The sequence below is a fragment of the Sceloporus occidentalis genome, unplaced genomic scaffold (genome assembly GCF_023333645.1).
Source record: "Sceloporus occidentalis isolate IW3139 unplaced genomic scaffold, rSceOcc1.0.p SCAF_5, whole genome shotgun sequence".
NCBI lineage: Eukaryota > Metazoa > Chordata > Lepidosauria > Squamata > Phrynosomatidae > Sceloporus > Sceloporus occidentalis.
In genome coordinates, this window is record NW_028316985.1 from 179,272,313 (window position 1) to 179,290,902 (window position 18,590).

General features: G+C 41.5%; 1 protein-coding gene across 1 annotated transcript; it reads right to left on the bottom strand.

Annotated features, from left to right (window-relative positions):
* Positions 1-14,479, bottom strand: GRSF1 (G-rich RNA sequence binding factor 1). The gene is made up of 10 exons (XM_089526327.1): positions 14,132-14,479; positions 12,117-12,270; positions 10,334-10,489; positions 9,101-9,244; positions 7,643-7,778; positions 5,013-5,191; positions 4,805-4,926; positions 3,950-4,085; positions 2,958-3,044; positions 1-1,540 (listed from the first exon to the last, which is right to left on the bottom strand). The coding sequence occupies exons 1-9, from the start codon at positions 14,399-14,401 to the stop codon at positions 2,983-2,985; spliced, it is 1,359 nt and encodes a 452-aa protein (XP_089382453.1). The 5' UTR covers positions 14,402-14,479; the 3' UTR covers positions 1-1,540; positions 2,958-2,982.
* Between the last annotated feature and the right edge of the window lie 4,111 nt (positions 14,480-18,590).

Sequence of the window (18,590 nt, forward strand, 5' to 3'; positions counted from 1 at the left end):
TATGGTAGGCATATCCTTTTAATTCAAGGCATTTTTGTAAAAAGCATTAACAGGGTGAGCTTATCTAACAGCATGGATATAAAAGGGTTAAGTAGCAGCAAGCTTGTCAAATCAAGTTAAAGGACCCTGAAGCACACTGTCTGCATTAAGAAAAAGCTTTCATTTATTAGATGAATACATCAGAGAAGCAAAACTAATAAGCAGCGCTTAACATATACTTGTCACAGTACATGGCAGCCAGCAATTTGGGAGTGGGTATCTTCTCTGTTAATCATAGTTTTAGTTGTGGAATACAGTGGCTTCTGCTAACTATGCAAATGGACTGGTCATCATTTTCAGAATGCTTATGTAAGAACCAGAGAAAAAATGTATAGGGAGGAGGTAGGACAGCTGGCAAAATTTCATCATTCCTCTGACCTATCAATAGTTTAGGCCAAGTGTGCGTATTGTGTTTCTCTGCATTTAGTAGCAATCTCTGTACATTCCATTTGTCTGGAATCAGCAGTGCACTGGTCTGTACTCAGTGGTATCACTGTTAGCAAGCAGCTCCTGCTTACAAAAGGCACTTCTGCCCAATTTGGGGGAAATCCCCTCCCACCATACCACCCACCCATTCAGACATCATTCAACCTCCTCTTAAGCATTTTCTGAGAACTCTTAGACAACACCACATGCCACCTAATTTTCATGTAAAAATCCTGCTTATTTGTAAATACTCTTCTATCAACCTAACAAACTCAGGGAGGCCAAAAACCATTTGTTTTCAGCATATACTGCTATGTAAAAAGTCCAAATTATCGTATAGCTCAAGCTGTGGTCAAATTGTGTTTTCTGGAAAATCAGTATCTCTTATTTCCAGTCAATACACAATACTGTATCTTAAATATAACCAAAAAGCTCCATGTGCAATCTTCAGGGCAGACTATGTAAGCAAGCTTCCACATCTCACCCAATGTAAGGGACACTCCCATGAGCATATTCTATTTGCATGCAGAGCTGTCTTTATTTTGGGGCTTTCCCATTCCGCTCCAAAAGACACAAAATGCCTAAACAAACTGCTGAATCTAAGCATTACTGGTAGTATGTTCTATGCAAATGTAGATGTAACTCTGCCTACTGTCTCACTGCCTGAACAATCAGCAGCAAGCTATAAATCACACACTCCTCTCTATTAAGGCATGACACAGACCTAGACCCATGTAACAGCTGAGTTTTTACATATATGAAACAATGTTCTTGAAGCCAGAGTCTGCTTCTGTTTCCACCAGTCTTATTCAGGAACAATGACAAGTTATGCTATATTTGCATACCAATGCTTGGTCCTCAATCGATCAGGACATGTATTGTAGCAAGAGGTTTGAGGACAGTTTAATTTTGGTTTCACATAAAACATACTCTGCACAAACAATTCATAGGGCTTTAGATATAGCTGCTGGATTTTCAGAAAAAGTGTCCTCTAGAATTTGTCCTTGCTGGTTACAGGAATGCCCTGTATCCCAGCTCTAGGAAAATGTGCAAATGAGATGCATCTTGATTTATCCTGTTGAAGAATAAAGAGAGAGAAGAGTTAATTTCAATACAAAAAAATGCAATGTCATCCTTTAACTTTCAGAAGTAGAGTACCACTTGGTGTAGAAATTTAGCATTGAGAATCTCATTAAGCAAACATTCTTTATCTTAATACCTGCAAAGATAAGCTTGAAAGACTGTGAAAAATGTTTGACAAGAAAATTAGGGCTCAAAAATATTTTTAATTTGAGCTCAAGTACAGCAAAGGTTGAGTGTCTCACAGAGCTGCTTATCCCCAACCTTGTCAACAGATTTAGGCATGACAAATAGGCAGTTTTGCTGATTTAATACAAATTGCAAAACTCAGTTTTTGAAGAATTCTGCTTTTAGCAGAGCATACAGATCCTCAAATATAAAAGCCTTTATTAGCACTGTTCTGAATTTGGCTATTTTTATAGCCTACTACATCTCAGGGCCTCATGATATGTAAAGAGGAGTATACTACAGAGACAAAGTGGACTGGTTTCAGATTAAATTGGTTGAACTTAGGCCCTAAACAGACTGGCACTTTGTGCTGGCCTGGGCACAAATGTAGGGCAAGATAGGGCTGAGGGGTGACATGTGCCCAGCCCTACCTTCGTGCCCATCCATACGGGGCGTGCCATGATGATGCATGGGTGTCAGAGCACCCAAACAGCGCTAGCTGGAAGGGGTGTTATCAGGGCGCATGAGCATGCCTATGGTGCCCCTTCAAACAGGCTACCTAGAGTGGCTTCTTTTTAGGAAGCGAGTAGGTGCCACAGCATGCGACTGCTGTGGCACCGACCAGGGGCAAAGACAGGTGGCTGTATAGCCCCTTAGTTCCCATTGATATTAATGCAGTAAGTTACTTCATGATCAAAAGCAACTGTATACTAGGGAACAACCATGATGAAGAACTGCTGTCAGCAGGTTCTTGGTTGTACCTGCATAGCAGTTTTACACTGCTTTATTTGTCATGGCTCAAAGCTATGGAATTCTGGGATTTGTAGTTTTGTGAGACATTAGCTTTCACTGTCAGAGAGCTCTGGTGCCACAACAAACTTCAATTCCCAGAATTCCAGAACACTGGCCCATGGCAGTTAAAGTGGGATCAAACTGGATTAGTTCTGCAGTGCACCTGCAGCCCTAGTCCCTTCCTAGAGGCATCTCAGTGGCCAGTAGGTAGGCTTCTGGTCTGGTGTAGCAGCTGTACTCTTTTTTTTTTTTTTCCTTTTCTGTTAAGATATTTACATTAGACATTGGCTTCCAAGCTACATAAGCCCTGAGCATGATACGCTTGCTCCATTTTGAAAATGGAGGCTCTTTATTCACTGCAGCAACAACTTATCAAGCAAGCAATTGTGAGAAGAATCAAACAGTCCAGCATTTTATTTTCTCTAAGGAGTTATGTTTGCCAGAGCACTTACCTAAACTTTGGTAATTATGCCATTGTCACTGGCAACCATTTTTTCTGCTTGGTGATGAATTCAAAAATAATTCAATGTATCTATGTTCTGGAAAACAAGAAGAGCTTTATCAGATGAACACATTGAAATTTAGCAGTATCAGGTGCAGCAAGATAGTATTATCTACAACCCATGTGACATTACTGTCACTGACCAAGTTCTTGATCTCAGGTTATCTGGAAGCTACATTCATAACAGCTGAAACTGTACAAAATGGTCTCTCCCAGATTTTTGTTGCAATTATAAGATCCAGCAACATCATGGGGTGGGCAGGGGTTGCTGTTCCTATTCCAGTGTGAATTGTCATGATGTAAAGAGACCTAATGTGTCATTGTCAGGGTGTGCAATTGAATATGTATGGTACTAGATGCTAATATAAATATAATGATTAGCACTGAGGCGGCACACTCCATAGGTTTTCATTTAATACTTCAAAACAGTGTATATTAGATTTTGTGTACAGCAGGGTTTTTGGTCTCTTCCAGGCCCCCATGTGAATACCAAAATCTCTAGATGTTCAAGTCCATTAAATACAATAGGATAGTAAAATGGTGTCCCTTATGTAAAATGGCAAAATTAAGTTTTGCTTTTGGGAATTTATATATTTTAAAAATATTTTCAAGCCTTGGACGGTATAATCCTTAGATATGCAGGGCTTACTATATATGTAACTGACAGGGAGTATATTGACAGTTTTAATTTTATAAACAAAACAGGCTCAAGGACAATTGCACAGGAATCGTTTGGTGTTCTAACATTACAGCCCCTCACTGATCTATTCATCAGGAGAACAGCATGAGATTAAGACAATCAGAAAAGCAAGCCTAATGTCTAAAGTAGACTTTCCTTAGGCCCTACTCACTTTCCCTGTGCCTCAGGTTTAACACTGCTGTGCCTTTGCATTGCCCTCCCAACCTTCAGCATTCTGAGGGGAAAAGAAAAGTCCTACTTACGCACGTTAGACCTGTTTTTAGCCATGGCTGCAATTGCATCTTCATGTGTCTCAAAGTGCACATCTGCTTCTCCTGTTGCTTTCCCACTTGAATTATATTCCATAGTGATCCTCACTGGTTTCAGGGGTGCAAAAAACTATAAAATATAAATGGAGAGGAAAACAGATTTTATACTTCACTTAATAATTATCAGCAAAAGCTGAAGCCATACCAGTCAACAGTTATAATAATTAATAAGGTTTTCAGAAGTCTCAACTGCTGTACAGGACACAATGTGCCAATTACACAATGTTAAATGTATTTCAAAAACCGAATCTTGTGTATTTTGCTAGGAATATGGATACATATTGAACAAGACCTAGCTGGATTCTTAAATAAAGAAAAAAAAAGAAAGGCAGATTCGCTAATGCCACACTTGAAGTCATTTGTCACATGAAACATTGGACTGAGGTTAAAGAAACAAAATCTCCATTCCCTATTTTGCACATGAGGGGTCTTAAAATCTTGGCACTTAGGTACATGCCAAGTATTAAGAAGAAAGTTCAGGAGTACTCAAAGAGTTACAGGCCAAGTCTAGAAGACAATCCATGGAGCTGCTTTATGGGATGAACATATGTATTCCTTTTTCCAGTCTTCAATAAGTCTTTAAAGTTTAGATCATTCAGAATAAATGGTGGACTCAGGAGAGAAAAGCAAAAGTAGGTTTTAGCAAAATGGTTTCAGAAAGACTTCTCTTTTTATACATTTCAGTAAACCCAAGGCTAAACCCTCCACCAGGAATGCTGAAGAAAGTCTTTTCTACCCCCCCTTCCCCCCCAAAAAATTCAGGATAATTAAAATCTTACCCCTACGTACATTTATAATATCTTGTGCTGTTGCTTGAAAAGGAAGACCCCTCAGGTGAACAAAGTGAAGTGAGGAGAAACTCCCAAATTCCAACATATCCCGAGGCTTTTCAAATGCTTGCTTAAAAGCTTCTGCAGAATGAAGGGCAGAATTATTTTCAAATTGTATTTGTCTGCCTGTTTCTGACACACAGAAGACCGAGAGCCAAGGCACTTACCATTCTCTTTATCACTTTCATAAGCGGTAACAGGTCTTAAGGCCTCATTCAAATCACCTTCATCAAAAACAGATTCAGAATCTTGTTTTGTAGTGGGATAACCCATCATCTTCTTACCCCGGAAAAAACCATTGTGTGTTCGAATTTCACTTCTTTGGCTTGGGAATATTTCTATGTAGCTAGTGTTTTAAAAAACAAACAAACTAGAATTAGTGTTATCACTGCAGCACTTTAAACACACCAAGGCTCAAATCAGACACCAAACACTGAAGAGCTGATGAAGTTTGGCTTTATGGGCCATGATTAGCAAGCAGCTAGAAAACCAGAATTTTTTTAAAAGTATGTTTTGAACTGCTGGGAGTTTAGCACAATGTTTCAACCCAGAAGCATTGTATGAATATGGTTCTGCTTAGTCCAGTCCCTGCTCCCTCTACCACACTGCTACTTTTTGAGGAATGCAATTTCGAGAGTAGCTTGTTCAAATCTCCAGTGTCTTTCACCACAATGCAAAATGAATCGAGGTCAAACCTCAGTCAAACATTGACATGAAACTACGCACATCCTCCAATCTGGAGTCAATAGCAAACATTTTCAAAAAGGGAGGAGAGAATGTGCAAGCCAAAACTTCTTATATTCCAGACTATTTTTGGCATGACATGTTAAGTGATCCAGATTATCTTCTCTCTCTTTGTAAAATTTATCTTAAAATAGTTTCAGGTATACTGATAAGGCAAATCAATACTGTGCACATTTAACAAAATAAAAACTGAAGTGGAGGTCAGAACTTGTTCAAATCCACCAGTTTATCTGAACTAAAATCTGAAGTCAGATTTCTTATCATAAAAACACAACACTAGCAAAGGTTGTGAATCCACACAGACAGTAACACCAGGGTGCCTTCTGGTCCTAAGGAAGGCAGTGTCTTGGCCAGGAAGCATGTCACATAGGCCATATTGGTGTTGGTGGGGAGGTCCCAGGACAGTGACCAGTTGCAATTGTGCAGCCCAGTAACAGGAGATGCCACTTTCCTAAATCTTTTAAGATTTGTCATAGACATCTCCTTTTATCACCATGATAGAAAAATGCAAAAGCTTGCTGCATGAGTGCCCAAGTAAATATGAATGCCAAAGTGCCTTCATTCTCATCCTCACCAGCAACTGAAGTACACAGGCACAGTGCTGTTGCTACTAAAAGAAATATGTCCCCATATATCCCAATCACAAAGGGCAGCTACATTGCTACATGGTCTTATGGTAGCAAAAAAAGTGGTTCATTTTACTTGTCTTGAAATTCACATCATCCAGCTTTGGTAAATGACTGTTTTATGAAGGAGGAAGGAAAGCTTCCCTCCCTATTTTCCTCACCTGATCCATAATTTTCTATCATGTCTTCCCTTACAGTCCAACCCCCGTATCCATAGGGGAAATGTTCCCAGGACCCAGACCTACCATGGAGAGCGAGAATTGCGGATGCTGATGAACACTATTTCTGTATGTAGAGAGATCTTATAGCACCTTTGAGACTAACTAAGGAAAGAAGTTGGCAGCATGAGCTTCCATAGATTTAAGCCTACTTCCCCAAATGCATCTGAGAAAGTAGAATGAAGTTTACGAAAGCTCATGCTGCTTCTTTCTTCTTTCTTTCTTCTTTTCAATTAAAGGTGCTACAAGATCCTTCTACATACTGATTCTACAGTATATCTTTGAATCCTACCACTATGGAAAGCACTGTATTTCTACTGTACCTTGACCATAAAGCTGTGCTGGAGGACCTCCAGTTGCCTAGAGAGGTGGTTTATCTAGGCATCTGGAAGGCCTCCAGCATGACTCTATCATCGACATATGGCAAAATTTGACCACAGAGTCACACTGGAGGACACTTTGTAAGCTGCCCTGAGAGTCTTTGTGACTGATCAGCAGGGTATAAATAATCTCTAAATAAATAAATTTCCTCAGAGGAGCTGCTCCAGCTCATTGATTATTTTAGTTGCCTCCCCCTCCCACCACACACAATCTGCTTGTTGCCTTCTTTCAGGCACAGCAACACTATATTCCAATTGTGGTCACACCACATATTTGTATAATACAGGGGTGGGCAACTGTGGGAGGCCAAGTGCTGCATCAGCCTCTCTTCTCTGCCCTACCCCAAAGATCCTGGAGGGCTGCATCCACACCCTACACAAAAAATAAAAATGTTGTCTCAAAATATAGTCATCCTCTACAGGGTGCAGGAATCATTTCCCCCACATTCCAGACTCTGAATCTTTTTTACAAATAGCAGAAAGTGACTCAAAGTCACTTCTTATTCACCTGTTGTTTTCAAAAAGGCCTCTCTTAAGCATAACCTGGCCTCGGGTGGCAACCCCCCCCTGCCCTTAGAGAGCATTTGCAGCAAAAACATAATCATCATCATATGCATTTTGACCTCTGCGAGTAAAACTTTTCACTCTTGTTATACTTATGGAGCCATACATTAGGTCAATATTTTCACTGAGCTAGCCTCCACACATTCCTTTCCTTTGTTTGTTAGTCACTATCATTTTAATCCGCTTTCAAAGTCAAAGGTTATCTTATGTGTAAATAATACATCTATCAATCCTCTGGGTGATCCATCTTCTAACATCCACATACCGATTCCCAATCTCCTCCTTATGCTTCAACAAAGCTTGATTAGCCATCTCAGGTGTAGCAAACTGCACAAATGCTTCTCCTGTTTTCCTTCTCCCCCTCTGGTCCATGACAAATGTTATGTCAACTATCACCAAGCCTACAAAGACAAACAAACAAAACAAAAAAGGAGGAGGAGGAAGAAAGGCATTTTAGTATGAGGATCTTGGCAGTGACATAATATTACTGCAATAATAATAATAATAATAATAATAATTTTTATTTATATTTCTCACCTCTCCCTGCAGATCGAGGAGAGATTACATCAATAAAATAATACAATACAGTATAAAAATTATAGTCAATAAAATGTTAACATTAGTACAATAAAATAGCTAGACCATCGTCTAATCATCCAATGATCATACAATCATAGTCTGAAGTGAGCATTTCATTTTAATAATCTCCTATATAAGATCGGGTGGGTAAGCCCGTTGGAAGAGATCCGTCTTAAGTGCCTTCTTAAAGGCATCTAAGGTGGTAATAAGATGGATCTCCTCCGCTAGGCTATTCCACGATTTAGGGGCCATAGCAGTGAACACTCTATGTAGTATCTTCACCTTTGTGTGTGACAAAAACCAAAATAAAACCCATACATATGCCGGAATTTAATAACGTACCAAATTTGCCTTAAATAGAGCACTCCTATCCCTTCACTGCATATTCCTGGAGGGTGTGTTAAGTACTCATCAGTGCTGTCAATGTACCACTTGATCCACTGATATTGCGGAAACAGCAGACTCATTCTCAGGTACACAACTAGTTGCATAATACTGATATTCCGCAAAAGGGTGGTATAGCTCAACCACCACTTAACTATGTGAGTGTAGATTTACATTACAGAAGCAAAATGCAGGATCTTTTAAAAATCCTGAATGTGACAAAATGGCACCATTATAGCACTCCCAGAGAGCTCCTACCAACTGGTGTCCTCCAGACATGATAGATTACAATTTCCACGAGCTAGAAATCAACTTGATTTTTGGAAGCATTCTGTTCACTCTTGAGAATGAACAAAAACATCTGTACTTTGCTCAACACGCAAATTAAGTGTGATCTGATTATTTCTTCATTCTTCATCAGAAACAGCTATACTTCGTTTTTTGTTTTCAGGCCATACAGATGTTTCTGTATTGTCTTCTCTAACTTTTCCTGCGCCCATTGAAGAAATCAGGTTGGAGCTTCAACTTTCAAACCCCTGACAGAGAAACATTCCACGTTACTTACTCAACACATTTGTTGTCCTAATTCTGTCCTAGTTTTGCCCAACCTAACATTTGTCTTTTTCTTTTTTTTACAAAGTGACACACTATATTGACATTTTCATTGTGCTAAAGTGTATATGCACACAGACACACTCTCTCCTTCACTCTTTGCTCACAATCACTGCCTGACAGAATTGCTAATACATACAGTGCTCACCTGAGAAGAAGTCAGAAATATCCACTTCAGTGCAACTATAGGGAAGGCCTCTCAATCGTACCACTCCATCATTGGTCACTGATGTTGAACTGGACTGCAGACTCTTCATGATGGCATCAACATCCTCATTATGTATTTCAAAAACTGCAAAGAAATCCCACATGACAGAGAATATTTAATCACTTTAAACTTTAGCAAAAGAACCCAGCTCCCCAACAGTTTGGAACACCTTAGTCCTAACATTGCCATCTGCCCTTTCTTCTTTCCTTTGCTTCCTGCTCCATTTTAATTCCTTGCTAGTCTTTCTCTCTTTCCATTAAAATGTTCATTCAGCCTTTCCTTCTGCTTACTCTTCACCACTCAATCCCCTTATTTTCCTAGGTAACAGTACCTTTTCTCTTTCTTTCTCTTTCCGGCTGCATCCGCATTGCAGAAATAATGCTGTTTGACATCACTTTGGCTGCCATGGCTCATGTTACGGAATTCTAGGAACTTTTATGAGGCATTTGGCTTTCTCTGTCAGACAGCTCTGGTGCCACAACAAATTACAAATCTCAGGATTCCATAGCAGTGAACCATGGCTGTTAAAATGGTGTCAAAATGCATCATTTCTGCAATGCAGATGCAACTTCTGTCTCTGAACTATTTAAGGAGTTTAAGGTCCTGAATGGATAGTATTATACACAGCTGTCTTAAGATCCTAGACAAAACTGACAAAGGCTGGATGGTCATCTTTTGGAGTGCTTTGATTGTGAGTTCCTGCATGGCAGGGGGTTGGACTTGATGGCCCTTGTGGTCTCTTCCAACTCTATGATTCTAGTCCTGATAGCAGCTTTGTCTCTAGAGAAGGTTAGCTTTCTGCTTTCTGACCTGGTATTGCAAGAAACAGGCAAATTATAATTAAATAAAATTGATTAATCTGTTGTAAAAACAAGATAACCTGGCAGTGCACAGTACAAGGATCCTCAGTATCCATGGCAAGTTTCAGATTATTATGTTTCATGGCAGATAGACACAGTCTGTTTTATTGGGTAATAATAAATATATTTCAGAGGATGAAACTGGCCAAACCACCTCTGAGTATTTCTTGCCTAATTAAAGGCCTATGAAACTCATGTGGTCACCAAAATTTGACAGACAACTTGAGAGGGTGCACGCGTGTGCACACACACATACACACACACACAAAATCACAGAAAGGCCTCCTTAAGGGCAGGCTAAATACAATAATACCTTCTACATAGCGCTGCCCCAAATATCTCCGGTGTTTCTCTAAAGCAGTCTGTACATCCTGCTCTGACTCCAGTTCAACCAAAGCATCTCCTCTACGTTTGCCATCTCTGTTTAAGAGGAAATGTATGCCGTTCACACCATTTCGAATTTTGCTGCCTAGAAAGTTATCAGACATAGAGATGAAGGAACATTAGATATATGTAATCCTCTCACTGTAATAGGCTGATTCACCTACAACATCCCAGCAAAAGACAAGCCATAGCAGGTCAAGGCTTCCCTGACCCAAGATTCTGGTTGTTGTACACTGAATTGTTCCTTATCCCAAATTAGCCTGACATTCCAAATGCTTGTGCAGATGTTGCAGTTATTAGAAGATATTCCCCATGGTGCCTAACATATTTAAGACCTGGCCCAAAATGATTTAGAACAAGATTTTTACTGCTACTGTGTGTAATTCTTGTGCAGTACAAATTATGCACTGACCTTTCTTTTAATGTCTATTGAAAGCCTAATTTTTTCAACACATTTTCCAGCAAGGTAGTGTTGGTTTTCCTCTTGTTTTTTATTCTACTGCACTTGTTAAGGCTTTGAAACAATAAATCAGTACATATTTCTCTATGGGTTTAATTTGCATTATTTGTATATTACTTTTCCTGCTAAGTGACTGATGAATTATCATTAAACAAGCCAACTTTCTATGTAAAAGTGGAAATTACCATAAAGTACACGTGTAAATCAAAATACAAAACAATTGTTCATGTATTTTTGTGAAATACAGTGAAAACACACAGAGGATCTTGGTATAGTCAATTCAAAACTACAAATCCCAAGATTCTGTAGGATGGAACCACAGCAGTAAAGGTAGTGCCAAACTGCATTATGTCTACAGTGTAGATGCACCCAAAGTCTGAATGTCTTTAGTTGACTGGCCAGTGTCTCCAAGACTGTATTAAAACCTTCAAAGATTTAGCAAATCCATCCAGCTGCAGAACTGAGAGTTCAGCATGACAGCAATACTGCCCTTGGATATAACTACTGCTTGCAAGGTATGCCAAGTTATTTATAAATCTGATATGCTTAGTTAAATATACAACAATGATTAATTGTTTTAGGGAATAATACTCTATAGGGAATTATGAGCCATTTCATAGGCTGCAAATAAAATGGACAGATCTACAGAATTGACAATCAATATTTCTGAGTATCTTTACCTATAGAAGCACATAATCCAGGCATATTAAACCAGGGAAAAGCCCTTTGCTTGTTGAATTGTAACTCCCATGGTCTTTCATTACTGGGTTCATGGTTACTAGGTAAGGCTCATTGGATTTGCAATACAACAACATCTGGAATATGTCAAGCTGCTCAACTCTGCCTTAAATGAAAGGTTTCGGGCTGCATTTCTTAAACTGCAGTTGCTGACAGACCCCAGTCAGCCTTAAGACTGCAATGAATATAGATGGGAAATTAAATCCTTTTGCCCCATCAAAGCCCAATGAAAACCACCCATCTGAAGAGGCTATTTGCATCAAGACTGATGTTTTCCATTGCTCGCCCTCCCTGCCTGGTGCAATCCTGATCTTGATTATGTCTACAGTGTAGATGCACCCAAAGTATGAATGTCTTTAGTTGATTGGCCAATGTCTCCAAGACACCATGATTGGTGCCCAGCAGCTGCAGTTAAAAAGTCACCCAGTACATTAAGCTTCATTCCCATCATGTATAGTTTGCTCCTGAGGCATCCCACCGCCTGGGCCAGTCAGGAATAAAGTTACTGCTGTACCTGCAAAGAAGTTAAGGACATCTTCCTCGGTGCAGGAATAAGGCAGACCTTGGGCGCGAATGAGATACACGTCTTCCTCTTCACCTGACTTAGCCGAAGGTGGCTCATATTCTGAGAGGGGAGGATATTCATCTTGGAATGGAGTACTGCGCTCCTTCAAAGAGAAAAGTGTTTGTTTCAGTGTTGTGACTATAAGTAAACCCATAAGCATAGCACAGTCTATATGAATAACAGGAACAGTCGGATATATTTATTTAGGACATGGGCAGATATTCATGCAGCTAGCTGGTTACTGAAGGACCTCACATACATCCACTGTGGGAACAGAGTGATTCAACAATACACCTGATCTCTATATAAAACACTGAGGGACATGGCTGTAACATCGCCAGTATCTTCAGCTGGATGGGAAATTCTCAAAACCAAAGTGAACAGTTATGATAGTATCTGTCTCAGTTACACACATTAACAACAATTAGCAGAGCGCATGAATAGTCAACACATAGCTAGTCTGTTCTGATAGTCTTAGTATTGTGCATAAAATGCCTTCAATCCAACCTAAATGGAGCCCTGGTGGCGCAGTGGTTAAATGCCTGTACTGCAGCCATTCACTCAAAACCACAAGGTTGCGAGTTCAAGACCAGCAAAAGGGCCCAAGCTCGACTCAGGCTTGCATCCTTCCGAGGTCGCTAAAATGAGTACCCAGACTGTTGGGGGCAAATTAGCTTACTTGGTAATTAGCTTACTTGCTGTTCACCGCTATGATCTTTGGAATAGCAGTATATAAATAAAACAAATTATTATTATTATTATTATTAAATGGAAGGAATTTAATTTTTAATTGTCTTCTTAGACACAGATCAAGCAAAGCTGAATACAGGAACCTGTCGTATCTGTACAACAGTAGTAATGATTTTTTTAGATATAGGAATCTTCTATCCGTTAACCCTTTATCCTGCATGACCACATTGGCTGCTTTCGGATTACGAGGGAGAAAATAAAGAAAACAGATCAAGAAGTTGGAGAAACAAATTTTAAATGGAAGGCAGAATTTAAGAAACAGGAGCAGCTTCCTTGAGAGCCTCACACAAAGTGAAACCAAGAGTTCTGAAGGAAGTGGCTGGAAAAGCAAAAGAAGACATGAATCTAATTTCCTTGGGACTTCATCCTGTGTCCATTGAGGCTGAGGGTCTTTGAGTCACTTGTACGTCACAGAAAGGGCAAAAATACCACCTGGACTATTAAAAGCAACAGGTTCAGCCGTTTTCCCAGCCATGCTCTTCTTGTCCAACTGTAGTCAGTCCTCAGGCAAAAGCGAGGAAGGAGGCTCCGCGGAGCTGAGTTCTATGACTTTAGTTAGCTTTATTTCATTTGTACCTTGCCTTTTTCCCAGCATGGAGGAAGCCAATGCTACTAAGACAAGGGTCCAAAACACACCGCAGAAATAATCCAGTTTGAGACCGCTTTAACCACCCTGGCTCTCAGTGCTAGGGAATCCTGGGAAATGTAGTTTCTAAGACAAAGAGGGCTAAATGTCTCACAGAACTACAGTTCCCAGAACCCCGCAGTATTGAGCCGGGGCAGTTAAGGCAGCGTCAAACTGGATTATTTACGTACCTAGGTATTTCATTTCTTGGATAAATATTAAATGCGAATTGGTGCCACTTGTCTAAAACATGCGGAAGCTGCTCCTTCCTGTGGAATCATGGGATTTGTAGTCCCACTAAGCTCTTCATCCTCCTCTGTAGTACTGCTGCCTCGAAGAACTACAAACCCCAGGCTTAAAACAGCTTGCAAAGCGCCTAGGCTGCATCCACATTGGAGAAATAACCCGGTTTGGTGCCGCTTTAACTCTTTGTCTGGCTCTTCGCTATGGAATTCTGGGAGTTGGAGTTTGTCGTGGGCCCAGAGCGGAGAGCCAGACAAAGAGTTAAAGCGGCACCAAACCGGGTTATTTCTCCGGTGCGGGGTGTAACAAAAGGGAAGCCTAGGTCCCCAGCCCCCGGGCGATCTACCTGGCTATAGTACCTCCCCGCGAGGGCCCCCCTCCAGGAGCCCAGGCCAGGCCCCGGCCCAGCGCAGGAGGCCAGGCCGCGGCTCTGCGTGGCTGCTGCCCCGAGCAAGAGCAGGAGCCGGCGGCGGTGGCGCCCGGAGAGTCCCGGCGGCGGCGAGGCGGCTGAAGGTCGGAGGGGAGGCAAGCAGGCCGCGCCGGTCTGGCGGCAGCTGTTGCAGCTACAGCCGCAGCCCCGGAGCAGAGCGCCCAAGACCCAGCGCGTCCCGGCCATCGGCGGAGGAGGAACCGGAGGAGGGGGGCCCGCCGACCTCTTCGTCCCCTCCGGCGCGGCGAGGAGTGGAGGCCTAGCGCCGCTGCTGCTGCTGCTGCTGAGGACGAGGCACGGAGGGAGGGAAGGAGGAGGAGGAGCCGCCTGAGGAGGCGGAGGAGGGGACATGCCCGGCGAGGGCCGCCCCTCCTCCTCCTCACGCAAGGCCCAGGCCTTGAGGGAAATGGAGGCCTAGGCCTCCGAGAGTTAAATTCAGGGCCAGGCCGAACGCCGGCCGAGTCGCGCGCATCCCTGAAGGGAAGGGAGGCTTGGCTTGGCTTGGCTTTCCCCCTCGGAGGACAACGCGCGAGCCTTCCGCCATTTGTTCTGGTTGTCGTCGTGTGCCTTCATGTAGTTTCCGACTTATTATGGCGGAATAATATTTCATCATAGATATGCTCTAAATGGAGGACAATTTAACAGTCCCTCCTGGACAGAAGGCAGTAATGTCAGGCATGTCCTGGAAAAGGAGGACATCTGGTCGCCCAGCCCAGAGCCATAGTCCCACACTCGGAGCTCTGCGTCCCTTGAAAACGCTGATCCACAAATATCAAAGCCGCAAAGATGGAGGGATGAGTGGACATGGAAATACACTGAGGCTGGGCATAGGATACTCAGCAGTGGTTCTGCCACATTCCCTGGGGTTAGGGGCCAAGGACCCCATGAATGTGGGGGGGAAACACTATTCTTCTTACCCAAAAGAACCCCTCTCTAGGAACCTCCAGGTCTCCGTTGCAGTCACTCTGTGATCAATATCTGCCAGATGTTGATCACAGAATCCTTTTGGAGGACCTACAAATGCCTGGAGAATTGTCTTCTCTAGGAACTTGTAGGTTCTCCAATACGGGAGATTGAATGTTGTGGGTTAAAATTCAGGAGCACATGCAGGATTTGTGTTCTGTAGTGGTTTGAGCATTGGACTATGATTCTGGAGACCAGGGTTCGGTTCCTACTTCAGCCATGAAACCCACTGGGTGACCCTCAGCAGGTCACATGCTCTCAGCCTCAAGGGAAGGCAATGGCAGACCCTCCCTGAAGGAACTTGCCAAGAAATCCCATGATAGGGTTGTCAAGTCGTTGGAAACAAAAACAAGAAGGGAGAGAGGATAGGTGTGATTGCAAAAAGTATCTTTGTCTATATGCCCATCGTTCAGAATCCCATATGATCATATTTAGCAGGATTTGCAGTGCTTGAAAGATCCTTGCTTCTCCAGGGAATGCTGTGGGAACAAAACAACAGCCTCCATTTGCCTCCAGCCTCTGTTTTGTACACAGTAATGTACATATGTCTGCACTGCTCTTCTTTCAAAGAGTTGTTTTACAGGTGACTCCCGGTTTAAAGGGCCCAGTCTTCAGCAATAAAACTACCACCAAGTGCCTTCAGATTGTCCCTGTACTTTCATTAGCACTGAGTTACAATATAGCCAACAATGTAATTGTAAACATGTTCAGACTGGATGTTATTTTATACAAACATGGAGAAAGAATGTAGGGAAAGTACAGTAAGAAAGTGTGTGTGTGTGTGTGTGTGTGTGAGGGGGGTGATAGCATTTCAGGATTATAGCATATGGAACTGAGAAAGTAGAAGTCCTACAGCTTTCTAGATGTTAGACTGCAAACTTCAGCATTCCTCACCTTCGGCTATGCTGGCTTGGGCTGATGGGCCTTGCAGTCCAAGAAAATGTGTGAGTTAACTTTTATCCCACTTCCTCAGCAAGATTCTCACATCAGCCTTAAACTTGAATCCATACAGATGAACTGTAGCTGCATCATATGGAAACAGCATAATGCCAACAGTCCTCTATTATTACAGAAGTCTCTGAAATTCCCAGTAAATAAGAATCCAGAACACCTGCCGAATCAGAATCGGTGCCTCAGTTGCTGCTGTGGAGACTGTATGAAGTACTGCCTCTGTTTTTGCTAGGGCTGTTGCCTTGTCAACAGAAACCTCTGAAGTTAAGAGCCTGGTTGAAAGTTTTGCCTGGCCAGCACTTTTACCTAAATGATTTTCTGGGCAATTGTTTCCAATTATGAGTGGGAAAGTGTGGTTGTAAAAACTGAGAATGGGAGGATTTACAATATAAGCCACAGGGCTTCTTCTTGACCCCTGTGAATGAGAGCATACATTTCCATACCCTGTTGTTCATTTGTTCTTAACTGCCCTGGAGCTGCCCCCAACCCATGGGGACTCTGTGCATAAGACATCTCCAAGACCCCGTCCTCCACTGATCTGCTCAGGCCCTGCAGACTGAACCCTGTGACTTCCCTGATTGAGTCTAGCCATCTGGCTTGCTGTCTTCCTCTCTTTCTATAGTCTGCCCTCCTTATCCACGGATTTTTTTTATCCACGGATTCAAGCATCCACGGCTTGGCAATATTTAAAAAAGTATAAATTTCAACCAGCAAACCTTTATTTTGCCCTTTTATATAAGGGACACCATTTTATATGCCATTGTGGCGCAGTGGTTAAATGCCTGTACTGCAGCCATTCACTCAAAACCACAAGGTTGCGAGTTCAAGACCAGCAAAAGGGCCCAAGCTCGACTCAGGCTTGCATCCTTCCAAGGTCGCTAAAATGAGTATCCAGACTGTTGGGGGCAAATTAGCTTACTTGCTAATTAGCTTACTTGCTGTTCACCGCTATGATCCTTGGAATAGCGGTATATAAATAAAACAAATTATTATTATTATTGTATTCAATGGGACTTGAGCATCCACAGATTTTGTTATCCACGGGAGGTCCTGAAAACAAACCCCAGCAGATAATAAGGGCCCACTGTACTACCTTCTACCTTTCCTAACACTATCTTTCCCAGTGAGTTGTTCCTTCTCATGCTGTGGCCAAAGTGTGACAGTCTCAGTTTTCAGCATCTTGGCTTCCAGGCATGATCTGTTCTAGGACTCGTTTATTTGTCTTTTGGGCCACTGTATCCTCAGCACTCTTCTCCAGCACCACATCTCAAATGAGTTACTTTTCTTTCTATCAGCTTTCTTCACTGTGCGGCTTTCTCCTACTCTATGTTAATGGTTTTTATTCTTAGGAAATATATTATATAAGAAGCTTAAAGGATTTTTTAGTGTAACGTTAAGATTATCTCTTTGTGGGTCATTATTTCAAAACACTTGCGACAATCTCAGGTTTAGATATCTTGTCAAAGTATAAATCTTCAACAGAAGAAGATCCACTGTTGAAGAGAGAGAATTCAACCCAGTAATAGAATAGTTCATTGATACAGCTTTTACAGTGATTCCATATGTGCCTTTCTTTTAATGTTTCTTCTTATCAGAGTAGCTTTCTTAGGCTATGTACTAAATCTGTAATTACACATTTTAACAACATGCTGTAGTGTTTGCCTAATCTAGTATTCCCTGGTTCATAAAATTTGACAACGATTAACATTCAATACAAATAGTTTTGTAGGTTTTCAACAACATAGTCCTTTCAAAGCCCTTACACCGTTTAGTATAGTGGATAAACTCAAATGTCAGATCTGATTTAGCATGTCTTAACAGTTTGCAGTTATGTAACATTGCAGTAGATTACCAGTCTTCTGTACTCTGTGTCTATAGTAAGCATCTCAAGTGACCAACAAGCCCATTTTAGCATAACAATATAATAGCAAGAGGGAAAGCATATAATTTAAGTTAGACAGTTATCTCATATGAATGTTTCTGGGTCAGTTTGCTGCAGTATCAAATTTAATTTACTTCTGAAATGCAAAATATTTAAATAGATTAATCAAATGGAAGTTAAGTAATTGAAATAGAAATGCACCCATATTTTTACAGTTCTTTTAAAAAGATACTTCCCTGTGGCTTGTCTGTGTGTACACTATACATATTTTCTCCTCTAATTTTGCATTCCAGTCTTTAGAACACTTATTTGGAGGTCAATCTCACTGATGTCATTGGAAGAGAATATGTGCTTAGGTTTGCAGTAAAGAATCATACCCAATTCACCGCATCAACTTTTTCTCAGGCTCTGGAACTCTCTTCCAAGGCCTTTTCTGGACTGTCCTTCTACCATCAGGCAAAGATATTTCTATTTAGACAGGTCTTTGGGTTGTTGTTGGAGGGGTTTATAAAAAGTCTGGTGATGCTGTTTTTTGTAATGTGTGTATTTTTAACCATGTTTTCTTTCTGTGTTATATTT